The 19,699-nt window shown below is 31.9% G+C and overlaps 3 protein-coding genes and 1 pseudogene across 3 annotated transcripts; all 4 read left to right on the plus strand.

The window, feature by feature from the left end:
- Positions 1-895: 895 nt before the first annotated feature.
- On the plus strand, positions 896-2,404 carry LOC25494497 (chalcone synthase 9). Its single transcript, XM_013597892.3, has 2 exons — positions 896-1,156; positions 1,283-2,404. The coding sequence occupies exons 1-2, from the start codon at positions 979-981 to the stop codon at positions 2,272-2,274; spliced, it is 1,170 nt and encodes a 389-aa protein (XP_013453346.1). The 5' UTR covers positions 896-978; the 3' UTR covers positions 2,275-2,404.
- Positions 2,405-4,954: 2,550 nt separating this feature from the next.
- LOC25494498 (chalcone synthase 9) lies at positions 4,955-6,638 on the plus strand. The gene is made up of 2 exons (XM_013597893.3): positions 4,955-5,267; positions 5,477-6,638. The coding sequence occupies exons 1-2, from the start codon at positions 5,090-5,092 to the stop codon at positions 6,466-6,468; spliced, it is 1,170 nt and encodes a 389-aa protein (XP_013453347.1). The 5' UTR covers positions 4,955-5,089; the 3' UTR covers positions 6,469-6,638.
- A 1,842-nt stretch (positions 6,639-8,480) lies between these two features.
- LOC25494499 (chalcone synthase 6-4-like) lies at positions 8,481-11,129 on the plus strand (annotated as a pseudogene).
- A 3,715-nt stretch (positions 11,130-14,844) lies between these two features.
- LOC11436702 (chalcone synthase 4) lies at positions 14,845-16,567 on the plus strand. Its single transcript, XM_003610804.4, has 2 exons — positions 14,845-15,157; positions 15,452-16,567. The coding sequence occupies exons 1-2, from the start codon at positions 14,980-14,982 to the stop codon at positions 16,441-16,443; spliced, it is 1,170 nt and encodes a 389-aa protein (XP_003610852.1). The 5' UTR covers positions 14,845-14,979; the 3' UTR covers positions 16,444-16,567.
- Positions 16,568-19,699: the final 3,132 nt, after the last annotated feature.

Here is a 19,699-nt window from a genome sequence, read left to right on the forward strand (position 1 = left end):
AAACGATTGACCAATTGAAATTTAACTACCCCGATTGAAATTTTAAAATATTTAGTTGGCACAAAATTCTCCTCTTTTTTTATTGCTTTAGAACTCTTTCCTCGTGACTTTTTCCCCAACTTATTCTTGATATATACATATAGTCATGTAAGGCTTGACTTTGACTTTCTATTAACTTTGTGTGTTCTACTTTAATACACCTTGTGCGAAGTAGGTCGATCACTCTTGATATTGTTAATATATCTCATTTTAGTTTATTCAAAAAAGAAAAGTTATATAAAACTTGACTAAAATATATAAAAAATAATAATTATACAAAATAACATCTTGTTGTAACTTCAACCCTACATTTCATTGATATTTATCTAACATGTTACGCTGCTCATCATAGTAGAAGTTAACATTAATTTCACATATTTCTTTTATCGAAGATAATTATATTTAAGATATATGAGATACTAAATATGAATATATTTATTTAGTTGAGATTTGAAAGTTGATCTTTGAGAGTTTAATCCCATTTGTAATGTACAACTCAAGTTGGTAAATAACATGTTCTTATAGATGGCTATGCATGTACCTTAAGATTTCCCAAAATATTTTCCTAATAAAATATCATGAGTTATTGTGTATCTAACAAAAAGGGTAGATACTAAAGAAGGGTGTGTTCTTGTAAATCATGCGAGTATTTCCCACCAAACTCTCCTACAAGGCTGAGAGACGACCAGCCAGCCAGCCAGCCAACCATATAGTATTTATTTATTATTAAGACCAAAGTTGTGTTTGAAAAAATATATAAAATGAAACAAGTGTTTGAGAGTGAAGCACGTGATGTTCAGCTACCTACCCTCCTCCAATGTTCACTATTTCCCTTCATATAAAACCATCTCACCCCAAATATATTATTTCCACCACAACAAACACTCTTCACTTCAGCCTTTTCCTTTTATACAACAAAGTACTGTGAACCATATCAAGATGGTGAGTGTATCTGAAATTCGCAAGGCTCAGAGGGCAGAAGGCCCTGCCACCATCATGGCCATTGGCACTGCAAATCCAGCCAACTGTGTTGAACAAAGCACATATCCTGATTTTTACTTCAAAATCACAAACAGTGAGCACAAAGTTGAACTTAAAGAAAAATTTCAACGCATGTGTAAGTATTCTTTTCTTCTATCTTTTATTTTTCTAATTATTTGCATTAAAAGACCAATTATCATGTGATTGGTTTTGGTATTTCCCAAAAGTGGTTGTACTAATGTAATTTCTTTAACTACTTCAGGTGATAAATCCATGATCAAGAGGAGATACATGTATCTTACCGAAGAAATTTTGAAAGAAAATCCAAGTGTATGTGAATACATGGCACCGTCATTGGATGCTAGGCAGGACATGGTGGTGGTAGAAGTACCTAGACTAGGAAAGGAGGCTGCAGTGAAAGCTATAAAAGAATGGGGCCAACCAAAATCAAAGATTACACACTTGATCTTTTGCACCACAAGTGGTGTAGACATGCCTGGCGCTGATTACCAACTCACCAAACTCTTAGGTCTTCGTCCATATGTGAAGAGGTATATGATGTACCAACAAGGATGTTTTGCAGGTGGGACGGTGCTTCGTTTGGCCAAGGACTTGGCTGAGAACAATAAAGGTGCTCGTGTGTTGGTTGTTTGTTCTGAAGTTACTGCAGTGACATTCCGTGGTCCTAGTGATACTCATTTGGACAGTCTTGTTGGACAAGCACTATTTGGAGATGGTGCTGCTGCACTCATTGTTGGTTCTGACCCAATACCAGAAATTGAGAAACCTATATTTGAGATGGTTTGGACTGCACAAACAATTGCTCCAGACAGTGAGGGAGCCATTGATGGTCACCTTCGTGAAGCTGGTCTAACATTTCACCTTCTTAAAGATGTTCCTGGGATTGTTTCAAAGAACATTGATAAAGCATTGGTCGAGGCTTTCCAACCATTAAACATCTCTGATTATAATTCAATCTTCTGGATTGCTCACCCAGGTGGACCCGCAATTCTAGACCAAGTTGAAGAAAAGTTAGGCTTAAAACCTGAAAAAATGAAGGCCACTAGGGAAGTACTTAGTGAATATGGTAACATGTCAAGCGCATGTGTATTGTTCATCTTGGATGAGATGAGAAAGAAATCGGCTCAAGAGGGACTTAAAACCACAGGTGAAGGCCTTGACTGGGGTGTGTTGTTTGGCTTTGGACCTGGACTCACCATTGAAACAGTTGTTCTCCATAGCGTGGCTATATAAATTTCTTGATTGTTTTATTTTATTGTATTACTTTTAAACTTGAAATTCCATGTAAGAATAAAGACATAGTTCATGTACCATTGATGTTAAGACGAATATACTGTTTGTAGCTTCTTCTTTTTCTCGCAAATATTGTTAATTGATTTTATTTTAGCATTTGTTACTTATTTAAAATAAATATAGTCACGCCCCTTAACTATTAATTAATAACATATTTGCATAAAATAATAAGGAGAATGCTAACCATTATTCTTGAGGCATTGAATAAGGGGATAAAAATAGAAATATAGCATTGAAAAATAATGAAAAGTGATAAATTTAACTTTTTAAAAGTCAAAATGTTATTGAAACCAATAGGGCAATGGTTAGCAAGTCGCAAATGATAATTATATCTCCGATTTTTCATATAAAAATGAGTATATGTCAAAAGTAGCTGATCTGAGTTGTGAATTAGGGGGACTTATTGACAAGCAGTTAGTTTTGGTGGCTTAATTGCTCTTTGGCAGTAGTTGTGCATTTTAGTTTTAGGAGAAGATTTTGTTTTCTTTTCCTCTATAGTGCACTCAATTCCGGTTGATATTTGGTAGTTGTTATGTTTATTAGCATGTTCCTTTGTCCTCCTTGTATTTCTTGTTATATGAATATTCTCTATCAATAAATTTTTTGGATTAAAAAATATATAGTTACATCAGCACCATATTTTAACCCAAAACTTTAAAACATTAGATTTATGAATCTTCTCATTTATATAGTGCTCAATATCCACTTTTCCATCTAATATGAGACTCTTTTACCCACACTTAATATACCAACACAATTTTATTAAAAATAATAGAAAATTGATTATTTGTTTATATTGATGAGGTCCCCTCGGAGATGAGGGTACTTTGGGTGGCAAGGATGGGGAGAAGGTGATTACCTCGCCCTATCCCGTTGACATTTTCGGTGACAATACATTCTTTTGTACATTTTTATATAAGCTTACTATGAAGTGTTCATTGTTGATGTCTCATGCACTGACGATCACTCATATAGCTTGTGGTAATAGATGTCAAATCTCTAATTCGTAATTTTATTTTTAATTAGTCTTCTTGCTAATTTGAATTTGGATGTCAGTTTTGCTATTATTAAATGAATGAAAGAATTTTGGTTTACATTTTAATTGACTCCAGTTGCACCAGTATTCCGAAATAAATACATAATGACAAATCACATTTCAAAATCGACTAAAATTATGTCCAATGTTGTTGTCGTTTAGAAAGAGAAATGACATTTTTATCTAAAATTAAAATAAAAAGTTTGTTTAAAATTTTAAATTAAGATAAAGGATCAAGATAAAATTTTTCCTTTTAATCTAAATTTAAATGTTTTTTAATTATGTTATTTAAAAATGAAACACCAAAAATATAGTTAATATGTTACTTGAAGTAGCAATTCAGAAAAATCTTAATAAATTTGTAAAATATCGCTTAAAAATTCATGAGAGACAACTATTATCAAACAACTATACTTTGATCATATACGAGTTTATGCATATGAGCGGTGCTATATTTTAAGAAAGATGGCATCACGAAATCTTCAAGATTCAAGAATTATGAGCAGCCAATCACAACACACTACTCGTCACAATTCAAGAAGATGTGGCGGAAAACAAAGGAGGTGAACAATAAATCCAGCAATAAGAGATTGCTAGTTGTTTCTGGAAAAATTCGCTAGTAAATTCCTTCCCTAGAAATAGCATTTTCCTATACATATATAAACTATTTTTGTTAACAAACAAAAATGGAATATATTAACACCAAGAGATCGAGTCCTTGCAAACACAAGGTGTGCCAACAAGGACCTCAAAAGTTTACAGGTTTACATACTGAGTAGTCAAAATCAAAGGAAAAGAAAAGGAATTAGCCTATACCCATACACACAAACGGGTTCGACCAACACATATGAAAGTTCAAACCAATATCTGCATTATAAGCCTTCATCCACCAAGAAGAATGTAATTTAACTTTATCTAACAATTGGTGAGCGGAGTTTTCCTGTTTTCCTTATTCTTGAATAAAATATGTTGTTGCGCTTACACCATAAAACCCAAACATAACAAAGTCAAAGGAGCTGCATAAAGGAGCGACACACTCGTATACCACTTGAAGAATGAACAAAATGGTCTTGTAATTGATTCGGGTCGACAGATGCCACACCAATCTGCAATCTAACAAGACTCCAAAGAGAAACAAGAGTAGGGTAGAATAGAAACACATGATCAGCCGTCTCTGATGCTCCACAACCTATCACACAGAATTGTTATCCTTGTCAGATAGAGACTTATATTGTATCTAAAATATAGTGTTGTTTTTTTTGTCTTCATTAACATCATTGTAGCAAATTATTGTTTATTAAAATAATAAAAAGAGGGTAGAGAGGGCTTCAAAGTCATGTGGATATTTTCCACCAAACTCACACATGGAATGTCTTGGACACATTCATGCACGTTGAGCCAGCCAGATTAACAAAAGTATCTTGTTTTGGTTGTTGAATATAATATAATATTTGTCAAAATGGAAAGTGTTTCAAAGTGCTCTAGTCAAACACGTGATGCTCAGCTACCCTCCAATCCAATATCCACCATCTCCCTTTAATTTCCAAATCTTCCATTCATATATAATCCTCTTCTCTCAAACATGTTTTCACCACAACACTCTTCACCCTTTCCTTTCTACAACAAATACTAAGTTCAAAATACATTACATATTTAGTTTCATACCAATATATATATATATCATATATTTGCTACATAGAAACTACCAAAAATACCAAGATGGTGAGTGTATCTGAAATTCGCAAGGCTCAAAGGGCAGAAGGTCCTGCAACCATATTGGCCATTGGCACTGCAAATCCAGCAAACTGTGTTGAACAAAGCACATATCCTGATTTTTACTTTAAAATCACAAACAGTGAGCATAAAGTCGAACTCAAAGAAAAATTTCAACGCATGTGTAAGTACTTTTTTGCATTATTATTTTTATGATCAGAATAGTTAAATTACATATAACATGATCCAAATATAGTAGAATCACCAGTGATATGAAATTTGCCTACCAAATTGATACATATTATTTTCATTAAAAGACCTATTATTATTTGATTGATTTTGATGATATCCGAAAATTGTTCTACTAATGATATTTCTTTATAACTACTTCAGGTGATAAATCTATGATCAAGAGGAGATACATGTATCTTACTGAAGAGATTTTGAAAGAAAATCCTAGTGTATGCGAATACATGGCACCTTCATTGGATGCTAGGCAAGACATGGTGGTGGTAGAGGTGCCTAGACTAGGAAAGGAGGCTGCAGTGAAGGCTATAAAAGAATGGGGCCAACCAAAATCAAAGATTACACACTTAATATTTTGTACCACAAGTGGTGTAGACATGCCTGGTGCCGATTACCAACTCACAAAACTCTTAGGTCTTCGTCCATATGTGAAGAGATACATGATGTACCAACAAGGATGCTTTGCAGGTGGGACGGTGCTTCGTTTGGCCAAGGACTTGGCTGAGAATAATAAAGGTGCTCGTGTGTTGGTTGTTTGTTCTGAAGTTACTGCAGTGACATTCCGTGGTCCTAGTGATACTCATTTGGACAGTCTTGTTGGACAAGCACTCTTTGGAGATGGAGCTGCTGCACTCATTGTTGGTTCTGACCCAATACCAGAAATTGAGAAACCTATATTTGAGATGGTTTGGACTGCACAAACAATTGCTCCAGACAGTGAGGGGGCCATTGACGGTCATCTTCGTGAAGCTGGTCTAACATTTCACCTTCTTAAAGATGTTCCTGGGATTGTTTCAAAGAACATTGATAAAGCATTGATCGATGCTTTCCAACCATTAAACATTTCTGATTACAACTCAATCTTTTGGATTGCTCATCCAGGTGGACCCGCAATTCTTGATCAAGTTGAACAAAAGTTAGGCTTAAAACCTGAAAAGATGAAAGCCACTAGAGAAGTACTTAGTGAATATGGTAACATGTCAAGTGCATGTGTATTGTTTATCTTAGATGAGATGCGAAAGAAATCTTCTCAAGAGGGGCTTAAGACCACAGGAGAAGGGCTTGATTGGGGTGTGTTGTTCGGCTTTGGACCTGGACTTACCATTGAAACCGTTGTTTTGCACAGTGTGGCTATATGATAAGCTTAATTAGTTTATTTTCATTTGTATGCTTTCAAATTTGTTCGACTTTTATAAATTAGTTTATTCTCACAATGAAAATGGAGAGTAATGTAAAGCTATTTATAGCCACGACACCATCCTAAATTGTATCTACAATCAAGGAAACGTTTAAAATTATTCAAACTTGTCAAAAAGGCATTAGTCACACCACAATAAACCGTTCAAACATTGCTTGTAATTAACGTCACAATCTAAATTCTAGATTATTTTAGATTATATAATCCCAACTCATGCCTAGTATTAGTTCATAAAATATGCACAAGTTGTGTTAAAATTTCTGATTCAAGAGATTTGACACGTTTAAGATTATATAATTTGAACTATGTTTAGAACACATAAAACAGGAAAAAGTTATCAATAAATCAAATTCTATAACGACAACAACAAACTACATTATACATAACAATTTCAACAACGTAAACCAACATAATTAAACACAAACAAAGATCATGAATCAGTCAAACTAAATTATTCATATCGTCTATCGTTGTAAGCCTTGATTTTTTTTCCTATGTTTTGGGTTGAATTAAAATCTCTTGAATATCATGGAAAGATCATACCAAAACGCGTCTAACTCGACCAATCCATTCAAACTATGCTGGCCAAATATGGATAACATAGTTCTCACGTCATCGCCATTTTAGATTGACCGAACGCTTCCATCTAAGTTGATCGATGGACAACGATGTCAAAGTAAAAACGAAATGAAAAAGTAACAACATGTCACTTATTAGAACGAATTAAAAAGTAAGAGGTTTTTTTACACAATAAAAAATATATATAAAAAAGAAGAAGCAAGTGACAATTAAATAATACAATGATTTTAATTCTTTGTATGTGAAATCAAAATTACCCAAAACAAGATGCAATTTTGAATTATATTTTTCAATCGCATTCTTTAGTGATTCATTGCAGAAAATAATGAAGCGGCATATCAAAATGAAGATGAAATTGACAAAAAAAGAATGGTATGTGTCAGAACTCTAAACATATAGTCCCTTAACAAAAAAAAAAAAAAAACTCTAAACATATGGTAGAAGAGCTATAATGGGAATTCGTAGGCAAATGAGTATCTTAAGTCTCAATTAGATAGATTCTCAAAATATTCTTCAATAAAAGTAGTTGTCATGTAAAATTAAATGTTAAGAAATTATAGTTTCTTTTTACAAAAATAAATGATAGTTTTTTTTGTCAAAAAATAAATAAATGATAGTTGAATACAATTTTTTTCATTACATAAAAAAAAAAATTAATGAGGTTAATCATTATTCTATATGTGTGTGTGTATGTTGTCGATTTTACTTATAATAATTGAGTCATGTTTATAGTTTCTTAAAAAAAATGACTTTTTATAAACATAAATTTTATAGTTTCTTAAAAAAATTAAAGACTTGTTATTAAAATCAAAAGATAAACATTTGATAAGGACATTCATGTATATTTTCTTTTCCGCACGTACTTTATAATATCCTTAAAGCACGTCTCAAATGTGTATATATTTTAATGTCTAAATATAAATTGAAGTCGATCTCCTCTTTTTTTTTAAATAACAAATGACACAACGTATTTACCTAAAAAAATGACAGAAAGTAACTAAACTTGCAACAATATTTTTTTAGGTATAAACTCGCAACAATATTGTTAATCGAGTGATATACTCAAATGATTAATAAACTTTAGTTAAGAACTAATTGTTAGAAGAATTCATTTCAAATATTTACTAGAACAATATATCATTGTTCAAATTTTACTTACTAATGAACTTAAATTCGAACTACGACAATGTTATTTTCCTAGAAATCGAAGAGTTAAAAAGACAAAAAGAGCTCACAGCCATGTTTAGTCTAATGGCCAATTATTGCTTACTAAATATTAAATAAAACACAATAGGAATAGGGGAAAGACCAAACTCATACATGTGACAGCCAGACATATATAGTATTGTATTAGCACCAAGTTGTATTCAATGTGAAAAAAATTGCACGATGAAAATGTTACAAGTATTTTAGTGAAGCGTACGATGTTTAGCTACCCTTCAATTCAGTATGCACTAACATATATTCCAATAATGAGAAACCTTAATGATCTGTTCCAATCCATCATCACACATCGTACTCATTCCTTTTCTATATATACAACAAAAATACTGTTTACCAACATACTATATAGTTGCTATTATTAGAAGGTTAATATATCAAGATGGTGAGTGAAGGAGCGTTAAAGTTCTTGAGGAAGAACTTTATTTTCTATCATGGTTCTATCCGTCTTTATGGACTAGTTTCTACGATTGTACGTAGAGAATACTCGCCTTACAACAATAAAATAGATATTCACAAGAATCATAGGGCAGGGCAGAAGGCCCTGCAATCATCTTGGCCATAGGAACTGCAAATCCACCAAATTGTGTTGAACAAAGCACATATCCTGATTTCTATACTTCAGAATCGCAAATAGCGAGCACAAGACGCAACTCAGAGAGAAATTTCAGCGCATTTGTAAGTATTCTTTTAATCTATTAGTATTATTTTTAGATACTTTCCATTAACATTTATTTTCGATCTCTAGTATTCTTTTAATCTCTAGTTAAAATCTATATGAATAGGCAAAACCATTTCTGAATTTGTAAGATGTTGATCAATATATATATTTTGTTAAGCTTTCTGTCACACTGCATGAGTTAGCACGTTAAGTGTTTATATGACAGTTGATCATGATGGGTATTTTTGGTGGTTATAAAAGCTAGACTATGCAGCTTTATAATACCATGGTGGTTCAGGTCCAATTTTACTCAGTTTCGATTTTATAAGCGATTTAACTTGAAATTCATATCCAAAAATGTGAGATCAAATCATTATACGAGTTAAAACGTGATTTTAACACCTTGAACTTTGGTAATAGTTTCTTGATGAAGCTTGAACTTTGGTTCCCATTTCCTTATCGTTAGGTAACGATCAGACAAAAGTTAACATACTTCTATTTAAGTCTTCATTCTCTTGAAATTTGACATAGAAGAAATCATCAATAATTAGACACAATCATATATTTTATTTATTATTTTATATTTTTGTCTTAAGAAACCTGCTAGTTATAAAAAAACAAATTTATTTAAAGACAAATCGTTAAGTTAGGTAGAATAAGAGTTTGAATTTTGACTGAAGCAATTACTAGTCATACTTTACTTACGTTTAAACTCCAGATTTTTAGGCCATCTTCTCATGAAAACGGGAGGGTTAAGACAAAAAGATGTAAAAAAAATTAAATACAGAAAACAAATATATGTTTAGCTCATAAAAAAATATCATTGTTTTAGAAGTCACTTGTGATTATAATTTTTCCTACTATATCGATAATAAATATTGCATTACAAGATCTTATTATATGATTGATTTTGGTATTGCCAAAGATTTTGTTATACTAATGTCAATTATTTATAATTACTTTAGGTGAAAAATCAATGATCAAGAGAAGATACATGTACCAAACAGAAGCTATTTTGAAAGAGAATCCTAATTTTTGCACTTATATGACACCTTCTTTGGATGCTAGGCAAGACATGGTGGTGCGAGACGTGCCTAGGCTAGGAAATGAGGCTGCAGTGAAAGCTATAAAAGAATAGGGCCAACCAAAGTCAAAGATTACACACTTAATATTTTGCACCATGAGTGGTATAGGCATGCCTGGTGCCGATTACCAACTCACAAAACTCTTAGGTCTTTGCCCGGATGTGAAACGGTATATGATATACCAACAAGGATGCTTTGCAGGGGGCACTGTTCTACGTTAGGCCAAGGACTTGGCTGAGAACAATAAAGATGCTCTTGTGTTGGTAATATGTTCTGAAGTCACTACATCACTATTTTGTGGCCCTAATGAAACTGACATGAGCAACCTTGTTGGACAAGCATTATTTGGTGATGGAGCTGTTGTAGTCATTGTTGGCTCCGATCCGATATCAAAAATTGAGAAACCTCTCTTTGAGCTTGTTTGGACTGCACAAACAATAGCTCTAGATAGTGAAGAAGCAATTAGCGGCCAACTTCGTGAAGTTGGACTAACATTTAATCTTCGTAAAGATGTCCCTGAAATTATCTCAAAGAACATCGATAAAGAACTAGTTAAGGCATTCCAACCATTAGGCATCTCTGATTACAATGCAATTTTTTGGATTGTCCACCCAGGCGGACCTGCAATTTTGGACCATGTTGAACAAAAGTTAGCTTTGAAACCGGAAAAGATGAAGGCCACTAGGGAAGTACTTAGTGAATATGGTAACATGTCAAGTGCTTGTGTATTGTTTATATTGGATGAAATGAGAAAGAGATCAGCTCAAGAGGGACTTGAGACCACAGGAGAAGGACTTAAATGGGGAGTGTTGTTCGGCTTTGGACCTGGACTTACCATTGAAACTGTTGTTCTCCATAGTATGGTTATATGAGATGCTTTATATTGTTTTCTTTTATTTTGTTCTATTACTTTTAAGCTTGCTTGAATTTCCATGTAACAAGAATAAATAGAGTTCAATTTGACTATCAATGTTAAATAGTGTATTGGTAACATGTTGTACTGATAGAGGACTTATAGTTGACCCAATAATTATAAACTTAAGATATTTTATTTAATGTTTTGAATATAATGGTTTTTATTTAAATTCTTATCTTTTTGTTATTATCTTAGAACTCTCTAGATGGTGGCACGTGGATGGTTACCATTCATTAATTGTAGGAATACTATGTTATTTGAATGACGAATTTTTATAACGTGCATATTAACTTGTATTGCAAGAAAACCGACAGTTTGCTCCATATTTGTTTTGACCTGTTTTCATTTTAATTATAGTGTGGGAGATAAAGGAATGTAAAGAGGGGTAAAAGAATAAGGATTGATCTAAGTATTGAGAAACTCGCTAAGCAATCCAACAAATGACTCAGTCAATCAGATAAACTAAGTTGCCTTTTACAGTCACAAAACATTGTTGGATTGTAATGTTATCATATAGATTAACTGAGTCAAGAATCAGAATTTAATTGGTACGATAGGTCTCTCGTGATTTGCCGGGAATAATAATGTACGAAGAACGATAGGTGAAGAAATAACCAAAAACTTGAAAGTATGTAATCTATCACGAGGATACATCAGAGGAATAGTTAATGAAATATATTCAAAGCATGTCTGTTTATATGTGATTTTCATTACTTTTAATGTTGATTTAGTTTATGCACTACTAAACCTTATTCAACCCTGTCCTAATGAGCTTAGCTCAGTTGGTATGGACAATGCATAAAAATATGCAAGATTCGGGGTTCAAATCCCGGCCACAACAAAAAAAAAAAAAAAAAACCTTATTCAACCCTACTTAAGATAATATAAGTAGCTGAACAGCAAAAATGTACCGCAAGTCTCTGTGGATACGATAAAACAAATACTTTTATTGCCACTATTAGCTATCAATGGCGTTGTTGTTGGGAACTTGTGTCTTATATTTTAGCATAGTAGTGATTTTTATCATTCAAAGCAATTTTGCAATTTTACTTTGATTGTGCGTACATTTACTTTTTGTAACAAATTTCTAAGCAAGAAAAATATTTGATAACCGATACTGCAAAGTTCAGTAAAAAAATTATATGCTCAATTTACTTTCTTTTTTTTCTAACCCTTGGAAGAGAGTGTTGAGTTTCTGTTGTATAGAGTAGAACCATGACAGATCAAAGCATATTACCATTATACAAGAATATATGAACTTGTTGGTACAATTGCAACACCAAAGAAGGAGAAGAAGAAGAGGAGGAGGAGATTGTGTTTACGATATTGTTGCCTTCATTCATTAATCGGGAAAGCAACAAAGCGGTACTTAGATAAACCAACACATGGTCAATTCAAATTGGTATGAATTTTAAGAGAGATTTCTTAAGAAATTTTTCCCGCACAACAGATTCATGGAGGCCAAGACAACTATTGCCATATTTTTCCAGTGCCTTAATGAAACATTTGGTGAAGCATGAGAACAGTATTTATTGTGTGTGCAAGAATAATTTAATAATTTTCTCTTTTTTATTTAAAAAAGGATAATTAGGTTCATGACAATATTTAAAACTATAAAATAGTCCATGTGATAAAATAAAAAAAATAAAAAAAAATAAAAAGCATGCATCTTTATAGAATTTAAAAATAAAAAGAAGACAAGATCCAAAATGAACCATAAATTATCCACAATATAACAAAGTGAGTCTTCGCTCATATATTTTACTAGACATATATTTGATTCCTATAAGTAAATTAAATTAATAAAAAAAATTAAAAGTAAATTAATAACCTTGTATATTTATGACTTATGTAAAAAAATAAAACATTGATTGAAGTCTGAAAAACATTTTCCATTTTCTAAGCTCATTTCTCTAAGCCCACTCAATTTCAAGTCCATCTTTCTTTGTTCAAACAAAAAAAATCCTTTCAAACACAATTTTCCACTCTTTTTCTCCAATTTTCCATTCTCTTCTCTGTTCAGACACAAAATTCCAAACTCATACAATTTTCCAATCGAACGATGAAGCTGATTGAAGATTCAATCGTTTTGATTCATTCATCAATTGAAGCTCATTGAAGCTCCAATCGTGTTCCAATCTCGTTTTTCCGATCTAGTTTTGAAAAGTTGGTTGAAGAGCTTCAATCTTTTCCAATCTCGGAAATTAGTAGCAAACTAGCGAACAATAAACTTTTATTCATTTGAAAAAAAAAAACCTTTATTCATTCAAAAAGCTAGGAAATAAACAAAGTTTGTTCATAAAATATACACAACCGTGTTCTTTCTTCATATCGTTCATTGCCCTAAGAAAAACCTAAAATTCTACTAAAACTAAATTAAACTAGCAACCTATAGGAATAGAAATATCATCGTAACTTAGTTTGTTCAAATTAATTGTCAAATATCATCAAAACTTAGTTTACAAAAGTTTCAACTAACACTAAATTAATTTATCCAACAAAAATCTAAGTTTACAAAAGTTTCAACTAACACTAAATCAATTTATCCTCACTACCAAAAAAAAATTAATTTATATATCCAACAAAAATCTAAGATTCAACTAACACTAAATTAATTTATCCAACAAAAAAAATTTCTAATAACAATAACAAACATTCATACTAGTAGGCTAGTAACAAACTAGCAATCTATAGAAATAAAAATAAGTGTCGGATGAAAATCACGTTGAGCTATGTTTCTTGTTTCTTTCTCGTTTGTGTAATGTGCTGAAAGGTTTCTCTCTCCCTTATTTAAAACGTTTGAGGTAAGCTTTGAAAGAGGACAAAGATTAGAGTTACCACCCTTAGGATTTGATCTCCCTAATATTAAAAAAAGGTTAAAATTTGGATTGTTTATTGTTGTGATGAACTCCAATAATGTCAAAACATTTTTTATTATTAAATTGCATATTTTCATAAAACAATCAATCATCAACCACTCAAAAAAAAAAAAAACCACTCAAACATTTAAACCAAATCTAAAAATCCAACATTTAGTTAATTAACTTAGAGAAAGATATTTGTAACTCTAGTCCCTATAGACCAATATTTTTATTACACTACTGTACTTTCGTAAATTAAGGTGTATCGTTATTCTTGCTTCAAAAATCTATAAATTAAATATCACTTTTATGAAATAAAAAGTTTTTTGTTGACATTTATATTTTAAAAACTATCATTTTATAAGAAAAAACATTGTTTCATTATTTATAGAAATCATACTAAAAAAAATTATATTTTAATGTAAAAAATAACCAAATTTCGTCGACGTTTTTGATAAATAAGATTTGGTTTTTATAAATATAGGTAATAGAAAATAATTTTTCTTTTAAAAATTTTGGATGTAGCGTAGAACTTGCCAATTAACGGTGTCTAACTCCACACATAATAGAGTCTTATACTTTGTCGAAATATACTGTTAGTTTTTTAATCTTTGAATAAGATCACTGTATACAACACTTGGTTGCGATGCATGTACGTACCTTTATTTCACAAAATTAATGCATAAAATGTAGCAAATTATTGTTTATTAAAATAATAAAAAGAGGGTAGAGAGGGCTTCAAAGTCATGTGGATATTTTCCACCAAACTCACACATGGAATGTCTTGGACACATTCATGCACGTTGAGCCAGCCAGATTAACAAAAGTATCTTGTTTTGGTTGTTGAATATAATATAATATTTGTCAAAATGGAAAGTGTTTCAAAGTGCTCTAGTCAAACACGTGATGCTCAGCTACCCTCCAATCCAATATCCACCATCTCCCTTTAATTTCCAAATCTTCCATTCATATATAATCCTCTTCTCTCAAACATGTTTTCACCACAACACTCTTCACCCTTTCCTTTCTACAACAAATACTAAGTTCAAAATACATTACATATTTAGTTTCATACCAATATATATATATATCATATATTTGCTACATAGAAACTACCAAAAATACCAAGATGGTGAGTGTATCTGAAATTCGCAAGGCTCAAAGGGCAGAAGGTCCTGCAACCATATTGGCCATTGGCACTGCAAATCCAGCAAACTGTGTTGAACAAAGCACATATCCTGATTTTTACTTTAAAATCACAAATAGCGAACACAAAACTGAGCTCAAAGAAAAATTTCAACGCATGTGTAAGTATGCTATTATTTATGTTGTAACCTTTGAGTATGTAAAAACTTTGATCAGAAGGGTACAGCATACATTGTGTATGTCCAACAATTTTTTTAACAAATAGGAGTATTTTTTTTAAGGCAACAAATAGCAGTATTATTCACCACTAAGTAGCGGTGCAGACATATAACTATAGTCTATAACATTTAACAATGAAAATTATGTGCATTATGAACATATTATTATGTGATTAATTAGTTTGGTATTATCCCAAAACTGTTGTACTGATAAATGTTATTTCTTTATAACTTCAGGTGACAAATCCATGATCAAAAGAAGATACATGTATCTAACAGAGGAGATTTTAAAAGAGAATCCTAATGTTTGTGAATACATGGCACCTTCATTGGATGCTAGACAAGACATGGTGGTGGTAGAAGTACCTAGACTAGGGAAGGAGGCTGCAGTGAAGGCTATAAAAGAATGGGGTCAACCAAAGTCAAAGATTACTCACTTAATCGTTTGCACCACAAGCGGTGTAGACATGCCTGGGGCCGATTATCAACTCACTAAACTCTTAGGTCTTCGTCCATATGTAAAAAGATACATGATGTACCAGCAAGGTTGTTTTGCAGGTGGCACGGTACTTCGTTTGGCTAAGGATTTGGCTGAGAACAACAAAGGTGCTCGTGTGTTAGTTGTTTGTTCTGAAGTCACTGCAGTCACATTTCGTGGTCCCAGTGATACACACTTGGACAGTCTTGTTGGACAAGCACTATTTGGAGATGGAGCAGCTGCACTTATTGTTGGGTCTGATCCGGTACCAGAAATTGAAAAACCTATATTTGAGATGATTTGGACAGCACAAACAATTGCTCCTGATAGTGAAGGTGCCATTGATGGTCATCTTCGTGAAGCTGGGTTAACATTTCACCTTCTTAAAGATGTTCCTGGGATTGTGTCAAAAAATATAAATAAAGCATTAGTTGAGGCTTTCCAACCATTGGGAATCTCTGATTACAACTCAATCTTTTGGATTGCACACCCTGGTGGACCTGCAATTTTAGACCAAGTAGAGCAAAAGTTAGCCTTAAAGCCCGAAAAGATGAGAGCCACACGGGAGGTGCTAAGTGAATATGGAAATATGTCAAGTGCATGTGTATTGTTTATCTTGGATGAAATGAGAAAGAAATCAACTCAAAATGGTTTGAAGACAACCGGAGAAGGGCATGAATGGGGTGTGCTATTCGGCTTTGGACCAGGACTTACCATTGAGACTGTTGTCTTGCGCAGTGTAGCTATATAAGATGCTTAATCATATTTATTTCCATTTATCACTTTTAAATTTGCTTTATTTTTATGTAAGGAAGAAAAAAAAACTCATTGTACGGTCATATTCAAATTAAATAATATAGTTGTGATTAACTTTATTATTTTTTTGTCAAGATTAACTTTATATTATAACAATATTAACTTACTTCCTCGAAAAAAATTGTCATTTATTTGACTAATATAAAATATATAATTTATAATTAAGAAGAACATTGAGTTAAGATACAACAGACGATGATGAAGATGACAATGATTTTAAGTAGGGAATTAAATTTTGAAATGTAGTAATCAATCTAAAACATTAGCATGGTCTTCATAAGTAATTTTTAATAGGATTATTATATATCGATAATAATTAATTATATAGTAAAACTCATTTGAATTAGTTTGAGGGTGTTGACGTGTGACTTTGGAGTCTGATGTCTATGTTTGGTTCTTTCTAATGTTGATTTGAATGGTATAAGATGACAATATAGTTCTTTAAAAAAGATAATATATAGTCAATAATGACAAGCCCACGCCAAGTCATATATTTTTTAAATGATTATTACAAATAATTTTTTGCAAGTTTTATTTAGCTAAAAATATCATGCTTTAAAATTTTTAAAAAAAAAACTTTTTAAGCCTAGCTTGAAGACCATAACGACCTGTTTGCTTATTTGACAAGACAAAACAACCTATTTTGGTAAATATAAATATAATACTCCTTATGTTTTAAATTATAAGTTGTTTTGACCATTTCATAAAGATTAAGAAACATAATCAATTGTGTATGGAAAAGCAAAATTATAAGTAATTTTATAAAATTATCCTTTATTAAAGATATTGAAAAGATAAATTAAATAATTAAAGAAATGAGTAATAAATGATAGAGAATCCCAATGTGTCACTGAATTGGGTTAACAAACTCACCGTGTCTTTTACTTTTTTGTCATTTATTTTTCTGTGTTTTATTTGTTTGTTTGCATGATGTTGAAACATTAACTAGAACATTTGCCTATTTTGTATCTGACGTTGAAACATTTCATAAAACATCTTAAAACATGTACTCTAGAATTACAAATTCACATGATCAATCCATTTTGGATTTATTCAAAGGATTACCTAAATTTGAATTTGGCTTGAAGAGATATAAAAAAAAATGATTAGGTGATCGAAGAAGATCGTACAGTTTTTGTTCAGCTTTGGTGTTATGTTTTAAAATGTTATTCCTCTCCTTTCTTTCGAAAAACAACATTTTGGGTGGCCTCTGTTAATACAAAAAATAAAATACTTGGTCTTTAAAAAGATTGACACTAAACATAAGTGTTTAACTTAACAAAGCCAAATATTTCAACCAAACTAATTATCATATTTTCAGTTGTTATTTACTTAAAGTGATTAATGGACATTTAAAGGAAGAAAGCAAGATTTCGACAAGCAAGATAGGTTATTTCGACATACTACACAGTGCAAAGGGATTTCTACTAAGAGCATACAGATTTCGACATACTGTATTTTCGACCAAGTGTTTTAATGTGTTGCATGCATAAGGTTTTCGATCAAAGACAATGAGAAATAATCTGAAGTTACAATTGGAGTGCAATAAGGCAAAGTGGAGCGCGTGGCGGCAAACAAGGCTGGAGGGCATGGAAGTTATTTTATGATGTCTTGTAATTATGTCAAGTGTAGGGCTCTAAGTAAAGGAAGTTATTTCTACTTTTAATTTAGACCGTAGGATTTATTGGTAGTTTTTTCTGCAAAATCATTGATTTCTGAAAACTCCGCAACACCCACGCCATGGGAGAAAACGGGTTCAGGAGTGGACAGATAAACGGTTTCCAACCACACCATTATATTCCCTGCAATTTAATTCCTTTATTACCGCTTTATTTTCCTTTTGTTTACTACATTTTGCATTTTTACTTTCATTTTCTTTCTTTTGAATGCTCATTTGAGTGTTATTTCTTTTGAGTCGTCATTTGATAAATTGTTTTATTAAAGTTGGAAGCAATTATAACACTAATGAGAACGATTGGATTTGTTCTCAACAAAGACATAAGGAAAGAGACCATAAATCGCTAAACTCAAAGAACCTCAAAAAGGACTTTAATTCGGTTCTTAACAGTTTTGGATAATATCATTTGTATTGTCAAAAATCAGTGTAAACAGTTGGACAAACATTATTTGGAGATGGAGCTCATGCGCTCATTGTTGGTTCTAACCGAATACAAGAAATTGAAAAAGTTATATTTTTTATGGCATGGACTATATAAACAATTGCTCCACGCAATGAAGGTGGCCTTCACTTCGTGAAGTTGGGCTAACATTCATGTTCGTGGGATTTTCTCAATGAATATTGATAAAGCATTAACTGAAGCATTCCAACTAGGGGTGTTCGCGGTCCGGTTTGGATCAGTTTTGAGGTAAAATGTCAACCGATCCGAAATAAATATCACATGTGGTTCGGTTCGGTTTGGATGAGTATTCTAAAAAAATCCAAACCGAACCGATCCAAATATATGCGGTTTAATTTGGATCGGTTTTTGGACATCCAAAATGCAAAATATATTTTTTTAGTTACTCTTTTTTGAAGAATATAATTTTTTTTATTAATATTAATATTACACAAACACGGTGAAATAATAGGTTTGATGCAAAATATATTAAGAAGTTAAAATTATTGTATGAAAATTATCAATTATTTTTTAAACATATGTAGTCATAATAATATAGATTAAATTAGTGCAATATATATGATTAAAATTTAACAAGCAACATAATAATGCAATATATAATACTAATAAAAGAATATATAAGTATTAATATTTATTTTTTCGGTTCGGTTCTGTTTAATTCGGTTTTGAAAAGGTGATCCGAAACCCGATCCGATCTTAGCGGTTTTTACAAAACAATATCCAAACACATCCAAATATATTCGGTTTTTTACAATTTTCGATTTTTTTGGATCGATTTGCGGTTTTATTTTGGATTTGAACCCCCCTAATTCCAACCATTAAACATCTTCAATTACAACCCAATCTTCTGGATTGCTCATCCGAGTGGACCTGCAATTATAGATCAAGTTGAGCACAAGTTAGGCTTAAAATATGAAAAATGAATATCACTGTGCCGTAAACCAAAAGGTTTGAGAGTAAAAATGGTCCTCAAAGTTATCATGAGGTTATTTGACATATCTGCCACCCAACTCCAACATGTCACGGACACAACCAGAAAGAAGCCATAGTATT

Source organism: Medicago truncatula, chromosome 5, assembly GCF_003473485.1.
Source record: "Medicago truncatula cultivar Jemalong A17 chromosome 5, MtrunA17r5.0-ANR, whole genome shotgun sequence".
In the NCBI taxonomy this organism is placed as follows: Eukaryota; Viridiplantae; Streptophyta; class Magnoliopsida; order Fabales; family Fabaceae; genus Medicago; species Medicago truncatula.